The 16,293-nt window shown below is 36.8% G+C and overlaps 1 protein-coding gene and 1 long non-coding RNA gene across 3 annotated transcripts in view; one reads left to right on the top strand and one right to left on the bottom strand.

The window, feature by feature from the left end:
* Nucleotides 1–16,293, bottom strand: part of LOC126767357 (thyroid transcription factor 1-like) — a 47,517-nt gene that overhangs the window by 14,704 nt on the left and 16,520 nt on the right. For both annotated transcript variants that reach the window (XM_050484889.1, XM_050484890.1), the window contains exon 4: nt 14,824–15,035. In XM_050484889.1, the coding sequence (XP_050340846.1) occupies nt 14,824–15,035 (212 nt within the window). The remainder of the gene's footprint in view (nt 1–14,823; nt 15,036–16,293) is intronic.
* Nucleotides 1,135–16,229, top strand: LOC126767358 (uncharacterized). Its single transcript, XR_007669074.1, has 4 exons — nt 1,135–1,421; nt 15,321–15,387; nt 15,453–15,524; nt 16,069–16,229. It is a non-coding gene; the product is annotated as an uncharacterized LOC126767358 (long non-coding RNA).

Here is a 16,293-nt window from a genome sequence, read left to right as displayed (position 1 = left end):
CGAAATTTATTGCTTATGCGGTTTTGACTATTTTCGGTGATAAATAAATAAAATAAAGTAATTGGTGCTTCAGAATCGACGATTAACAGTTAGAAATCTTACTGACGTTGTTGAAATATCGGAATAAGCAATAAAAACCATTTTGAAAGATCATTGGGCCTGAGAAAAGTGAAAGCACGATTGGTTTCAAAATCACTAAATTTTTTCGAAAAACGCCGTCGCGTTAACGCCTGTGACACAGTTCTTACCGACTACCAGGATGTCATGAAAAATATTATTACGATAAGTTTTGGATCTATGTTTACGACCCGTAAACACAAGATCAGTCGGCCGAATATCATGGCAAAGGAGAGCCAAAAACACTCGTCAACAGTTTTCTTGGATTATCGAGTATGGTGCACTCCGAATTCCTTCCGACTGGTCAAACCGTCAACAGGGAATACAATTTTCTCTTTGCGATGATGCACCGTCAATGTAGTATAGATTCATTGGGAGTTTTTTGCCAAATTTTCAACCAATATCGTGCCGCAACCGCCGTTTTCGCCTGACTTAGCTCCGTTTGATTTCTGGCTATTCAGCAAACACACACGACCGCTTCGTGGAAAAGGTTTGGAGTCAATTGAAGGCATTTAACTTGAATCGCTATGCGCTTTGAAGGCTATTCCGGAAATTGACTTGAAAAACTGGAAAAAAAACGTTAGCACAAGTGTATTAGGGCAAAGCGGGATTATTTTGAGGGTAACAACATAGGTTCTGAAGAATAATTAAGCATTTTAAAATTATGAACAAAGTCTTACTATTTTTTGCTCATAGTAGAACATTAATTATATCTGGCATTAAATCGGTGATTTCACCACCGTCATTGTGCAGGACATATAAATGCTAAGTTATATCCGTGAAAAATAAGTTGAAAGCTTAAACTCGCACGAGTTTCGGTTAGTTTTTCAATTCGGTAGTAAGAAGTAGTAAAAAGATCTCAGGTAAGTAATTGTGTGACAAATAATTATTTTGTTGGATATTTGGAAAGGGCAAAATCCTTTTCGCATGGCCAAATTAATTTAGTACATCAAGATTAAAATTGAGGAACCTTTTTTGCCTTTCTCACAGCTGGCTACTCGATTAACGACAAACTCGATTAACAATCAGCTGTTAAACTTGCTTGTGCTCTTCGTTTTGTATTTTTTCTAATGATCAAAATTCGTTGATTGCTATTTTATCAATGAACATAGCAAATTTACAGCGTGGACAACAATCAGTAGCACTACAGCTACAATTCAATTTGTATTCAATTAAGAATTAATGTTGTAAAATAAGATTTCAATTTAAATTAGCGCTTTAATTGAGCAAAGGCCGGTTAATTCTTCAATTTATACCTGTGCGCAAAGACGGTAATCAACCATACCAGCGTACAAAAAAAAGAGGTATTGTATGTTTGCGAAAAAGTCCTTTCAGTAAAACCTTGGACTAAAGCTACTTTCAGACACATTTTTAACTGAAACTAACTTGGTTGTCACTATAGAAAAAATTAAAGCAGATTATTGAAATATAGATACATACATAGACTCTCTCATAAAAGTTTAATAAAACTCCGCCATTTAAACCTTCGGTTCCACTGAAACGTAGATATTATGTTTCACGCAAATTAAAACCTTTAACATTTTAAATAATAATTGTTAATGTTGTGCATCTACAAGTATAACATATTTAATTAAACGTTTGTAGAATTGCAATACACATCTTATGGTTATATTTAATTGATATAAAGATAACTTAATATTATTATTTCTTTATTATTTAAAAATCCTCAGTTTCTTTTCCCACGTGGCAGGCTGACGCCGGGACAAAAAATTAGCTTTTGTCAGATGAGAATATAAATTTTAAAATGTTAAATATTGCAAAGTTTTGGTGAATATTGTGAACAGTCAGACACGAAAACTTGATGTGGCTATCTTGCGATTACGGCCATCTGCAATACCAACATATCTTGGCTGCCAAAGAGTATATATGTGACACGTTTCATCACAATATCTCAGTTTTTACTCAAGTTCTCGTTTGCGTGAAGAGACAAACCCTCGGAACTCAACTCGTCGCATCATTCTGATCATTTATATATACGGTATATATAACTCCAGATCTATCTTAATTAGTTACGATACAAAAAACTGTTAGCTGAAAACAACTGCTTACTCTCTGTTGCAACAGTCAAGAGTATATTGAAAATTAATCGTTTTATTTTAACCAACCATATCAACTAATTCCTACCAACATAGTATGTACAAATATGTATAAATTGCTGTCTTCGATTCGACATTCCTCTGCTCGCTTCTTTTGTCAAACAAAAAAAAGAGAGTACAAGTATACGAATACTTCATTAAAGTGGCATAGCCATAGAAATTTTATGTATACATGTATTCTACATATACATATAACTCATAAAATGGCCGATAAATTTGGCATAAGATTTATTAGAAAAACGAAAGTCATTATATAGAGTATATGGAAGTTGAGTTAGTAATCACCCGATATTATCCGTTAACTATTATCACATGGACAAAGTCAGTCGGATATTCGATAATCCTGGATATGATTATAAAGGATCTAGGTCAAGTTTTCGCTCATATTTATCTATTTCTGGCACAAAGATACACTGTCATTATTAAAACACGCACTCCCAATTTCATTGAGATAACTTAAATATTGGCTGATATATCCAGCATAAAGTCACCTGGAGTTCGAAAACTTTATATTAAGCATATCGGGGATTAGGGAAGTATTGGCTCGATTCGACCAATTTTAAGCATACAGACAATTATCCCTGAATTTCAATTATAAATCTCACAAATTTACCGATATTTTCGGCCCAAAAGTCAACTACAGATGTTGGGGTCCACATGTTCAGTACCTAGGGCCTTGAACAGTTTTAGTTGGATTTGTAAATTTTTTTGGTCAAAAGGTGTCTTACTTTAAGGGAAATATTACTTCAAAATTTTATTCCGTTATACTAATTCCTTTTGAATTTGTGTACTGGAATGCGAAAGAATCAAATGGAATTTTAAATTGTGTTATATTAGAAGTAGGCGTAGTTGTTGCCTATTTTCACACTGTAACATAGGGATGTTATAAAAATGATACGTACTAAATTTCATCGAAATCGGTTGGTCGTGTCCCGAGATATGGGATTTCACCGAAAAGTGGGCGCTGCTAGGCCCATTGTTCAATTTTCATACCAGCTCTCATAAAATCTACTCATACCATCGCAAAGGTAAAATTTAATGTATCTGGCATAATTAGGATTATGGAAGTGAGAGGAGTTATCTTCCGATTTCATATATTTTCACACTATCGGTATGAGTTCTTAAAGTATTCGAGCTTAGCAAATTTGGTAGTTGTAGCTTTCGTGGCTTAGGAGATATGTGGAGAGTGGCCAACCCCATTTTTTTAATTTTTTTTGCTCAGGGATGCCCTTTTCTACTGCGATCTACTGTGCCAAATTACAATTTTATACCTAAATTTATTGCTTAGTTATGGCACTTTATATGTTTTCATTTAATGACGATTAATGGGCATGTCAGTGGTCCTAATAAGCCCATCTGCGAAGTCGAATTTTGTACCAAGGAACCTGCACACCAAGTTTCATCAAGATATCTCAATTTTTATTACAATTACAGTCTGCACGGACGGACGGACGGGCAGACAGACAGTCCTCCGGATTTTAACTTTTCTCGACATCCTGATCATTTATATACTACTGTGATCAAATTGAAATGTGAATTTTTAATTAATACTTCGCGTGTTTTTCGAATCGGTAATTTTTTTTCTGTAAGTTGGTAGTACTGCTAAATATCCTTTACGTAAAAACATTCATTAATATTTGAGATACGCGTCGTTTTGTGTCTGAATTTATTGAACAAAGAAGTGCGATAATGCACCTTCTCATACTGCATTGGTTATTCGTGATCATTTCGCCACATTTTCAACTAATATCGTGCCGCAACCATCGCATTCGCCTGATTTACCTTTGTGTAACTTCTGGCTATTCAGCAAATTGACATGATAACTCTGAGGACATCGTTTTGACTCAATTGAGGATATAAAAACTGAATCGAAGAAGACTCTGATGACCATCATTTCCGAAGATTTTTCCAAGTGCTATGATGACTGGAAAATTCGCTTAAGTGTATTGCAGCGGGGGGGATTACTTTGAAAGAAATGAAATGGACAAAATTCACCTTTCACAGTAGTATATATAAAACCTATGTATATCTATCTCGATTAGTTTTAGGTGATACGTACTAACGTTAGGTGAACAAAAATATAATACTCTGTGGCAACCGGTTGTAAGAGTATAATTACTGTGACAGTTATATTTAATGGTTGTCCTATTAATAACTAGACAATCCAATTTCTCCATATTCCAAAAATACTGCGTATGAAAATATTTACCAAAGTTATTTTTTCTATAATGTCGTAATATCGTATTTTGTTTAGAAGAGAAATGTCGATCGAGTCAGACAATACATTGTATAAAAAAAGTCCATTTTTCTGTCCCTAGGGACAGAATGCTTGAATTTAAAACTACACAAAGGATTTTGATGCTGTGAATTTTCCTGGTGCAAACCCCAAATTCAACAGTATTTTCCCCCAAAAAGCAATGATTTATTAACAACGAAATGCTTTATGATCCATTTTTTGTAAACTAACACAAGTTGCTTCACAAAAATGCTATATGTAACTAATAGTTATAATCTAACTAATAGAAATCATATATGTAGATGGTAGTAGTAAGTAGTACAATTATTATCTACAATATGTGTCAGCCACAGTAAAGCGTGGACAGGTCCTCTAGTATAAGTATAAAAAAATATATTGTATTACATGTAGAGACATGTAAGTATTTTACTATTAAATTAAATTCAATCTTGGTTCTTTTCACAGTTTTGTTAATTTAAAATTCTTTGGACTGTAAGCATTAAACATTACATTGCATTAAAGGGCACAATTCAATTTTCAAGTATTGATAAGAGACAAATATTTGGTCAGAATGTCTTTAAATAGTTTCTATATTTTGTATAGTTTTTCAAGTGGCACCCAAAATTCCTACACAAAAAATCGCTTTTATATGATAAATAATCAGCCTAAACAAACAATGACTTAGCTGAATCCATCCAAACATTCTACTTTTTGCGTAGTCATCATGACAATGGAAACTGTTGGAAAATAACTATAGATAGAAAATATAGAAATATAAAATTAAAACAAGAAAAAAAAAACGGGAACTTATGCTGTACCGAAGCTATAATACCCTTCACTAGGTGCATTTTTTATATGATAGAAGGGTATAAAAAGATTTGTTTTTATACAAATACACTGGTTTTACTGGATTTGCTGTTTAAGGTTACAATGTATATATTTTGATGACATGAGAGACGGTTTGAGCAGCGCTGAACATTTTATTTATTTATTTATTTATAATAATTCATATAACAAAAAGAGTTTTATTATATAAATACATAAACGCAGCACTGGCTACGAGGCCTTCAGCCGTCTTGTAATTATAACTAGGTGAAAAATTCTATTTGCTAAGGGTTAGTAAAGATGTAAGTTGCTTAAATATATTTTAACAAATCGTTGGTTTTTAAGAATCTATATACAATCATCACGTTTTTTTCTGAAGGTTCACTTAGTAGTTTTATGAGATCAATGTTGCCAGAGTTGTGGGCTGTTGGGTGAAGCATCGGACAGAGTGTGAGTAAGTGTTTGATAGAAGCGGTGTCATCGCAAAGGGGGCAAATGGATGGGCTTTTACCCGATAGTAAGTGGGCTTGTGTTATGATAGTGTGTCCAATCCTTAATCGAGTATATGTCTTCATTGCGCTAGTTGGAACTGTTGACGAGTAGATTATATGATTTCTGGCTGGGTTTATGACCGCGTAGTGATGTTTAAATGTTTTCCATTCGCTTGCGTTTTTTTGATGCCTTTTGTGCTTAATAAGGTTAAGAATGTCTTGCTTGGATGAGACGTAGTATGTTAAGGCAGGAGTCCTGGCTACATTTTTCGCAGCGAGGTCTGCAAAGTGGTTGCCTGTAAGACCAGCATGACCAGGGATCCACATTACTTGGATTTTCTGAGGGGCACCAATGACCGCGTCCCTGATAACTTCTATTATGGGATTGCGATTGGAAGGAGACGTTATTGCAGACATACACGATTTGCTGTCTGTACAGATGAGGAACTTTCCTTTAGTCTTTTTTGCGTAATTAACTGCATGAAGGATAGCAGATCCTTCAGCGGTAAATACAGAGCTCATTGAGGGAAGAAGCCAATTGCAAATAATTTCTCCTGTGGCAGTGACAACTGCTAACGAAGTGGAATCGATGGACTTGGAGCCATCCGTAAACAATAACTTCCAGCCATTATTTGTGTAATTAGATTCCAGTTCAGCAAAGGTTTGTTGAAAGCCTTCGTTTGGTGTGTTTTGCTTGGACAAAAACATAAGCTTATTCTGTAGTATTTTATCATTGATCAGACAGGGAGGATGTCGAGTGGTGAATTTGCGTGTTGCGTTACGTAAAATATTATTTTCTGCAGCGAAACTTAAACATCTCGAAATAGCCGATTGTATTCTTGGAATTTTTTTTTTTTTCGTGGCATGGGTGATAGTTGTATTTAGTAATGGGTTGGTGTTCTCAGCCGTTTTCGCAAGAATTTGAAGCGAAGAATCTATAATTTTATTTTGAATAGTTGGTAAACCAGACTCAGCAATTATCGTTTTTATTGGCGAGGTTGGAAAGGCCCGGAGACTTCGCGGTATTGCGCAACGGTATGGTAAGGTTGATACTGCTTTTGGAGCAATTGCCATAGATGGGGAGCCCATAATCTATTTTTGAAGTTAGCAAAGCTCTGACAACATTGACTAGTGTGTTCGGATGAATAAATGAATGCTTAGACGAGAGATATTTAACAATATTTAATCGTGACATTAACGAGTTTCTGACATATTTACAGTGAGCATTAAAATTATAATTAGAGTCAAAAATTAATCCTAGTATTTTCAGCTGTGTTTTACATTCGATGTTAGTTTGGTTGTGGGTTAGTGAAATACCGTTGCAATTTTGCTTCCTACATACATGAAGGATATGTGTTTTGTCTAAGGAAAGTAAAGCACCAGACTCCAGTGACCAAGTCTCAATTCTGGCGAGTATATTAGTAAATAAGGATTGAGCTAAATTAACGTCAGAGACTTTTGTGTAGATTAGGACATCGTCAGCATAGATCTGGTGCTCAACTCCTATGTAATTTTTTATCATCCTACTAATATCATCGAATGCAATGATAAAAAGGAGGGTTGAAAGAGGTGAGCCTTGCGGCGTACCATTAGAAAGCGGGAGTGTTGAAGAAAGAAAACCATTTACGTTGACTTTGAGTTTTCTGTTTGTGAGAAAGTTAGTAATAAAACGTATCATATTCTGGCCTATTTTCCATTTTCTAAGTTGTCGAATAATAATATGGCCTCCAATTTGAATAAGAATTTTATCTTGCCCCGGGGACTTACCCTTAACGGTAGATGCAACGAACTCGAATTCAGACAGTTAAATGCTGGTTTCTATTTGTTTAGCAGAAAAAGAAAGGTGGGAGACAGAGTAGGAAGTGTCGGACAGTGTGGTAGTTTTAGAGGTTTGAAACTGTGTGCTGAATGAAATATCTGAGCTTGTTTCAGAATAGTGGTTTGCAAATAACTCGGAAATATCAGATGGATTGGTTACCAAACCTGTTGGCCCCTTTACGCATTGAAGGGTTAGATTTCTAGGCACTCCAGAAAGTTTTTTTAAAGCGTTCCATATTAACTTAGGACTAGACGAAGGATTTGTATTCAATACCAAGCTGTCTGTTTTTTGCCCGCAATTCAGCGATTTCTTTATTCCACCAAGGAACACTCTTTGAACTTGCTGTTGGCTTTGTATGAGGAATGCTAACATTCGCTGCTGAACGGGTAATTTTTGTTAACCTCGCACTTTCTTGGTTAGGGTTGTCAGATATTGGGGTATTATTGCCATTTATCTCGCAATGTGTCTGAAACTTCTCCCAATCAGCGTAATCAGTTTTGAATACCTTATTTATTTTGTGGTTTTATTTGTTGAACCTAGGTGCAATTTTAGTACAATGGGGAAGTGATCGCTTCCATGCAGGTGATCGAGTATACTCCATTCGCACTCTGTGGCAAGTGTGTCGGTGCACATTGTAAGATCTACATGGGAAAAAGTGGAGTGAGTGGAAAAGTGTGTCGCGGATCCGTTATTCAAACATATTAAGTTAGAGGAAAGTAAAGCGTCTTCAATGCATTTGCCCCTCTTGTTGGCTATTGGAGAGCCCCATATTGGACTCAATGCATTAAAATCGCCAGCAAAATTAAAGGAGTAGAAGCTTGGTTGATTAATTGCAGGATGTCTGTACTGGTAAAATGTTCATCTGGGGCAATATAGGTGCAGATAATGGTGATTTTTTTAACTAAGATAATTTCGGTCGACATAGCCAGCAAGTTGGATTGAATGGCATTAATTTTGTGTGGAATATCTCTTCTTATAAGAATCGCAATACCTCTTTTACCTGTGCTAATATGTGGAAGATTGTGAAACATGCCAATGTACTGCTTAGGAGTAAAAGCCGACAAGTTGAAAGAGATGTGAGTTTCATTTAAGAGTATAATAGCTGGGGCATGATCTTGTATTAATAATTGAAGCTCATTGTAATTATTAGTGTAGCCGTTTAAATTCCATTGCAATAATGGAATCATAAGATCTATGTAGGAAAAAAAAAAGAAAAAGGGAAACAGAAGAGAGCTAGAATATCAACTCGTATGAGCAGTCAGTTGAAGCTGAGTGTCACCAATTGAGTACTAGTTCAAAAGAGAGTAAAAGCTAAGCGTATTTATTCAGAGTCAATTTCTATTTGTTCAGTATGTTCAGTAGAGTATTGATTATCTTTGGAATTGCTTGTTGTTGGAAAGAGATTTTCGTGATTAGGTGGATTAGACTGCACGGTAGTGTTGGTAGTAGTGTTGTTGAAGTCAGTATATTTATTAAGCGAGTTTAAGAAGTTGTTTAAGTTAGAAATGAGAGAGGCTGTTGTTGGACTGAAAAGTTTGGGATTTAAGAAAGAGGCTTGCTGGGTACAGTTGTCGCTGATATTTTTAGCTGAATGTGAGACGTTGTTGTAGTCTGAACTAATCGATGCGGGCTTTTTGATGGAAATATGTTTGTTGTTGGCGTTTGATGAGTGATTTTTTCTAGTTAAAGAGTTTATTGATGAGTTGGGTGCAGAGGTGACCTCTGCGTTTTGTTTTGATGTACTAGGCAAGTCATTGTCGGCAATTCTATGAGTATTTTTAGATTTTGTGGAATTGTTGATGGCTGAAATTTTTGTTGGTGTGGTGGATATAGAGGATACCTCTTTTGTAGGTTGAAGCACATGTGCTTCGTGCAAACTGCATTTTTCTAGTGTCTTTATTTTTAAAATTTCTTTGGTTTGCATATACTTTGGACACGTATAGTTAGAAGAACGATGCTCACCAGAACAATTCGCACACATAACTGATGAACGGATGCAGTCATTATCGTGTGGAAAAGGGAAATTGCAAATTTCGCATGTTGGGGAACCTTTACAATGTTTTTGCGTATGACCCAATTTTTGGCATGACCTGCAGCGCATTGGATTAGGCACGTACGGTCGCACAGAGGTCATCCTCCATGCGATGTTTATTTTGTTTGGAAGGGAATAACTGTTGAATGATATTAGCCAGTAGGCTTTATAACACCTTCAACTTTGCGAGTGAACTTATAAACCGCGGAAACTTCGTAAGAACTCAGTCCTTCTATTATTTCGCTTTCAGGCACATCGTTTAAAAACGGGGCATAAATAGTACCTTTGTTACAATTAAGATGTTGATGATAGCTAGCGCTAACAGCGCCAATGTTGAAAAGACATTTCGTTTTTATAAACTTTTCTGCTTCTTGCTTATTTTTCACTAGCAGTAATAGGCTGCCGTCGCGTAATTCACTAATTTTGTTTATATCTTTGCTCACGGTAAGTAAGGCATTGTAAACACGAAAACAAGAAACCTTCGAAAGGGGTGTAGAATTCTCGTCGGATTTAATCACAATATACTTTGGGTCATCACTTTTTATTGGCGGTAAGTCAGGAAAAGCATCTTGCAGTTTTTGATACGATTTTTTACGTTTTGGTTGGGGACCTGAATAAAAAGGTGCGCTTTGAACAAAACTACTAAGGAAGAAGAATTGCTTTATCTCGGAGCAAGGATCGCTAAATGCATCATAATTATTATTTATACATCCTTGCAAATGATGCTACAGAGCATTTGTTTACCTAACTAGTTGAGAGAGATATAGCAAGTTTTAATTTTTGTAAAAGTTCAGATACAGCATTGTCATTTAGTGTTCATGTTCCTTCTTACCATATGAAACGCTTTTAATCGAAACCCATAAAGTACCACAAATAAGCTCCACAATAAGATACAGAACTGTAATTTTTGAACAGTGGGCGTGGCCCCGCTCTTTAATAAACTTAATGTACATATCTTCTAAACCGCTAATGTTATAACTAGATGGGTGTAATCGCCCGATTAATCGAAAACCTCTAAAGTGCCCTAACTAAGTTCTCAATTATAAAACACTTATTTGGTACAGGGAATCTTAGTAGCAAGCAACCTGCGGGTAAAAACTTTGAAAAGTAATGTGCTCTACCGGCAGTCACTCCCATATAACGGTACTGTTCAAAACTACTAAAACCGCAATAAATCAATAACTTCATTAAATTATACCCCCGAGTTGGTATGAGAGGGATTTATGGAGGTCGCTATAAATATTGGTTGGCGGTCGTGGCACCGCCTACTTTTTGGTTAAATCACATTTCTCGAGACCCGATGAACCGATTTCGACTAAATTTAGTGCGTGGCATTATCTTTATATTCTCATGCCACAGTACAAAAATGGGCAAAATCGGACTACAACCACGCCTACTTTCCAAATAACATAGTTTGAAACTCCATTTGATTCCTTAACTTTCCAGAACACAAATCAAGAGTCATTAACATAACGAGATGAAATTTTTTACTAATAATTCCTATAAAATATGTCGCTTTATGACCAAAAATTGCCCAAATCCAACCGAAACTACATACATACAAGTATAATTATTTTCGTTTTTCTGACAAACCTTATGCCTAATATGTCGGTTAGTGTATGAGTTCTACATAAGATATCTATAAACATACAAATTAATTGCTGTTCGTTAGTTTCGGTGAAACTCGAGAACGGCTGAATAGATTTGGCGTAGCTTTATGTAATTAATCAGAATTGGATATTGGTATAATAGTCATAAAGTTGTATATTTTGATACGGTTATTATATCAAGCATTCGAAAATTGACTAGTTATTCTAATAACGGGTGAAACTACGAAGAAGTAAAGAAAAGGGGATCTTACAGAAATTAGCTTACATTTCAATGTTCTTTTAATTATATCATATCAGACCTTGAAAATTAATTAAAAGAAGTTTTATTTTCAGAAGTCAAAATTATATTATGCATATACATATGTAAGAATATAATTATATATATACATATATATTTATAAATATAAATTATTTTGAGTTCTGAAAATAAAAATTCTTTTAATTAATTTCCAAAGTCTGATATGAAATGATTGAAATAAAATTGAAATGTTTCCGTTTATTTACTTTTTCGTATATACAAATATACAAGTATATATATTCGTTAGCAAAATCTAGCAGCTCTCTCTGCTGTTTACGTTCTGAATTCTTGCTTTCCTCTGCTAGTTTTTTGAATTAATAAAAGCTTTTCCAGAAGAAAATTTGCTATCTGGTGATATATAAGAAACTTTAAATCATGTTTATCGATCTTCTACTTCTTCTTCTTCTTAATTGGCGTAGAAACCGCTTAAGCGATTATAGCCGAGTTAACAACAGCGCGCCAGTCGTTTCTTCTTTTCGCTACGTGGCGCCAATTGGATATTCCAAGCGAAGCCAGGTCCTTCTCCACTTGGTCCTTCCAACGGAGTGGAGGTCTTCCTCTTCCTCTGCTTCCCCCGGCGGGTACTGCGTCGAATACTTTCAGAGCTGGAGTGTTTTCGTCCATCCGGACAACATGACCTAGCCAGCGTAGCCGCTGTCTTTTAATTCGCTGAACTATGTCGATGTCGTCGTACTTATATCTCGTACAGCTCATCGTTCCATCGATTGCGGTATTCGCCGTGGCTAACGCGCAAAGGACCATAAATCTTTCGCAGAACTTTTCTCTCGAAAACTCGCAACGTCGACTCATCCGTTGTTGACATCGTCCAAGACTCTGCACCATACAGCAGGACGGGAATTATGAGTGACTTATAGAGTTTGGTTTTTGTTTGTCGAGAGAGGACTGTGCTTCTCAATTGCCTACTCAGTCCAAAGAAGCACCTGTTGGCAAGAGTTGTCCTGCGTTGGATTTCTAGGCTGACATTGTTGTTGGTGTTTACGCTGGTTCCAAGATAGACGAAATTATCTACGACTTCAAAGTTCTGACTGTCAACAGTGACGTGAGTGCCAAGTCGCGAATGCGACGACTGTTTGTTTGATGACAGGAGATATTTCGTCTTGCCCTCGTTCACTGCCAGACCCATTTTCTGTGCTTCCTTGTCCAGCCTGGAGAAAGCAGAACTAACGGCGCGGGTGTTGAGGCCGATGATATCAATATCATCGGCATACGCCAGTAGCTGTACACTCTTATAGAAGATGGTACCCTCTCTATTTAGTTCTGCGGCTCGAACTATTTTCTCCAAAAGCAGGTTGAAAAAGTCGCACGATAGGGAATCGCCTTGTCTGAAACCTCGTTTGGTATCGAACGGCTCGGAGAGGTCCTTCCCGATCCTGACGGAGCTTTTGGTGTTACTCAACGTCAGTTTTGCGGGGATACCAAATTCAGACATCGCGGCATAAAGGCAGCTCCTTTTCGTGCTGTCGAAAGCAGCTTTGAAATCGACAAAGGGGTGGTGTGTGTCGATTCTCCTTTCACGGGTCTTTTCCAAGATTTGGCGCATGGTGAATATCTGGTCGGTTGTTGATTTGCCAGGTCTAAAGCCACACTGATAAGGTCCAATCAGTTTGTTGACGGTGGGCATTAATCTTTCACACAATACGCTCGATTGAACCTTATATGCGATGTTGAGGAGGCTAATCCCACGGTAGTTGGCGCAGATTGTGGGGTCTCCTTTTTTATGGATTGGGCATAGCACACTTAAATTCCAATCGTTGGGCATGCTTTCGTCCGACCATATTTTACAAAGAAGCTGATGCATGCACCTTATCAGTTCTTCGCCGCCGTGTTTGAATAGCTCGGCCGGCAATCCGTCGGCCCCTGCCGCTTTGTTGTTCTTCAGGCGGGCAATTGCTATTCGAACTTCTTCATGGTCGGGTAATGGAACGTCTGCTCCATCGTCATCGATTGGGGAATCGGGTTCTCCTTCTCCTGGTGTTGTGCGTTCACTGCCATTCAGCAGGCTGGAGAAGTGTTCCCTTCATAATTTAAGTATGCTCTGGGCATCAGTGACTAGATCACCTTTGGGGGTTCTACAAGAGTACGCTCCGGTCTTGAAACCTTCCGTAAGTCGCCGCATTTTTCGTAGAATTTTCGAGCATTACCCCTGTCGGCCAGCTTATCAAGCTCTTCGTACTCACGCATTTCAGCCTCTTTCTTCTTCTGTCTACAAATGCGTCTTGCTTCCCTCTTCAACTCTCGGTATCTATCCCATCCCGCACGTGTAGTGGTCGATCGTAACGTTGCGAGGTAGGCAGCCTGTTTTCTCTCCGCTGCGACACGGCACTCCTCGTCGTACCAGCTGTTCTTTTGCACTTTCCGAAAACCAATGGTTTCGGTTGCAGCTGCACGTAAGGAGTTTGAAATTCCGTCCCACAGTTCCCTTATACCGAGTTGTTGACGAGTGCTCTCAGAGAGCAGGAGTGCAAGCCGAGTAGAAAATCGTTCGGCTGTCTGTTGTGATTGCAGCTTCTCGACGTCGAACCTTCCTTGTGTTTGCTGGCATGCGTTTTTTGCTGCACAGAGGCGGGTGCGAATCTTAGCTGCAACAAGATAGTGGTCCGAGTCGATGTTAGGACCTTGGAGCGCACGCACATCTAAAACACTGGAGACGTGTCTTCCGTCTATCACAACATGATCGATCTGGTGGGTAGTTTTTCGAACCGGAGACAGCCAGGTAGCTTGATGAATCTTCTTATGCTGGAATCTAGTACTACAGATAACCATATTTCGGGCCCCGGCGAAGTCAATCAGCCTCAACCCATTAGGGGATGTTTCGTCGTGGAGGCCGAATTTACCGACCGTAGTGCCAAAGACACCTTCTTTGCCCACCCTGGCGTTAAAGTCGCCAAGCACGATTTTGACATCGTGGCGGGGGCAGCCTTCATAAGTGCGCTCCAAGCACTCATAAAAGGCATCTTTGGTCACATCGTCCTTTCCTTCCGTCGGGGCGTGGGCGCAGATCAGCGATATGTTGAAGAACCTCGCTTTGATGCGGATTGTGGCTAGACGTTCATTCACCGCAGTGAATGGATATATTTTTATATATCCTATAAGGATATATTTTTTTATCTTTATTTGTATATATATTTTCGTCGTTATAGTCATCATCACTTACGGTAAAAGAACAAATGATATGATACATGAAAACTTCAAATTTGACGTTTGACATTATTCTAATGGTTATGACTTAATAGATCATGAACAATAAGATGACTTACTGGCAAATCTGGGATCATTCGTTGTAGATCCATACCAAGACGCAGAACTTCTCATATCAGAATAATGTCCTGCTAATGAAAGATTATCTGCTGGCCCGCAATAACTTTGGACTCCTGGACTGTGATATAGTGAACCCATCGCGTAGGGATTTGCCATTGTTGAAGATCCTAATGTATTAGGTGAAGTGATACTACTTTCGCTGGAATTTGTTCTAAAATAAATTAATTGTATTGTTATTTATGGTATAATATATAATACATTTGTTTAGAGTTTCTTTTAATACATGGTAAATGTTTTGTCAAATTTGTTAAAACGTAATGTACTTTACGTCAATTAAAAGGTTAAAAATTATTTATAAGAGCCGAGTTCGCTTATGTTATATAGACTAACATGGCTAAATCGACTAAGTTCATTACGTTAACCATTTATTGCTACACACATACATATGCATATGATTTTGCCCATTCTTATATTATAACAAGCCATATTTATACAGTAATTGAAGGAAAATATGTCGGACAGCCCAGACAGGAATACTAGGCGACTGGAGTTTTCTAACACCGGTAAGTTAAGAAAAAATATTTAAAATAGCTGAAGCAAATTCAGTATTAAATTTCTTAATTTATAGATAAAAAATCCGGCTCGAAATATGGTGAAACTGAGAATATGGTACTTACCGAAGAAGTTATTTCCTCACGAGGTGAGTGTGTTAATTAACATTTAAATTCTGTCCTTTTTTATTTGTAGTCGAAACGAAAGTGGCCCTCGAAAAATTCGACATTGTCATTGATGAAATGTATGTGAGCATGTTTTATTGATAATTATAAATGTATACTTTTGTGTAATGCATACATATTTACATATGTAAGTATTGAAGTACTTTTAAAAGCTGCCTCAGAGCAATTAGCAAATATGTATGGAATGACGAAGCAGCAAGGACAAATGCAGAAGATGGCCTGCAGGTTCACTAAGAACATGTTGTTCTTTTAATTCAAGCTCTTATTAATTTTGTTCACAGATCGATGCAATAAAAAACTTTGGACAATTTTAAAAAGTATTAAAATTATTTTGGCCTTTAATATCACAACTTGTTGGCCTCCTATAAATATTTATTCATTCGACTGATCGATTGATTAAACAATTAATTGTAGTCGATGTAATTGCAATTTGAATGAACTTATTTTAATCTGCAAATATTATTAATTTCAAACTGATATAAATTTTATAATTTTTCTTTTACCTAGATGCAATAAGTTCAGTCTGTGGAAGAAGCTATAGTGCGAAAGCTGCAGTTACAACAAAATTAAAATAGACTCAGAAAAGAAATAATGTTTTAGAATAAGTTGAGTTTTTCTCAACAAGAAATAAATTAAAATAAAGTTAAAACTGAATATAACGGTCGCAATTATTATTATTTCATAATTATAATTGGTAATTTCTCGTACATAAGGGCCCTTAGCATGGTAAGT

The sequence above is a fragment of the Bactrocera neohumeralis genome, unplaced genomic scaffold (genome assembly GCF_024586455.1).
Source record: "Bactrocera neohumeralis isolate Rockhampton unplaced genomic scaffold, APGP_CSIRO_Bneo_wtdbg2-racon-allhic-juicebox.fasta_v2 ctg576, whole genome shotgun sequence".
NCBI lineage: Eukaryota > Metazoa > Arthropoda > Insecta > Diptera > Tephritidae > Bactrocera > Bactrocera neohumeralis.
This window is presented reverse-complemented; position numbering and strand designations above follow the sequence as displayed.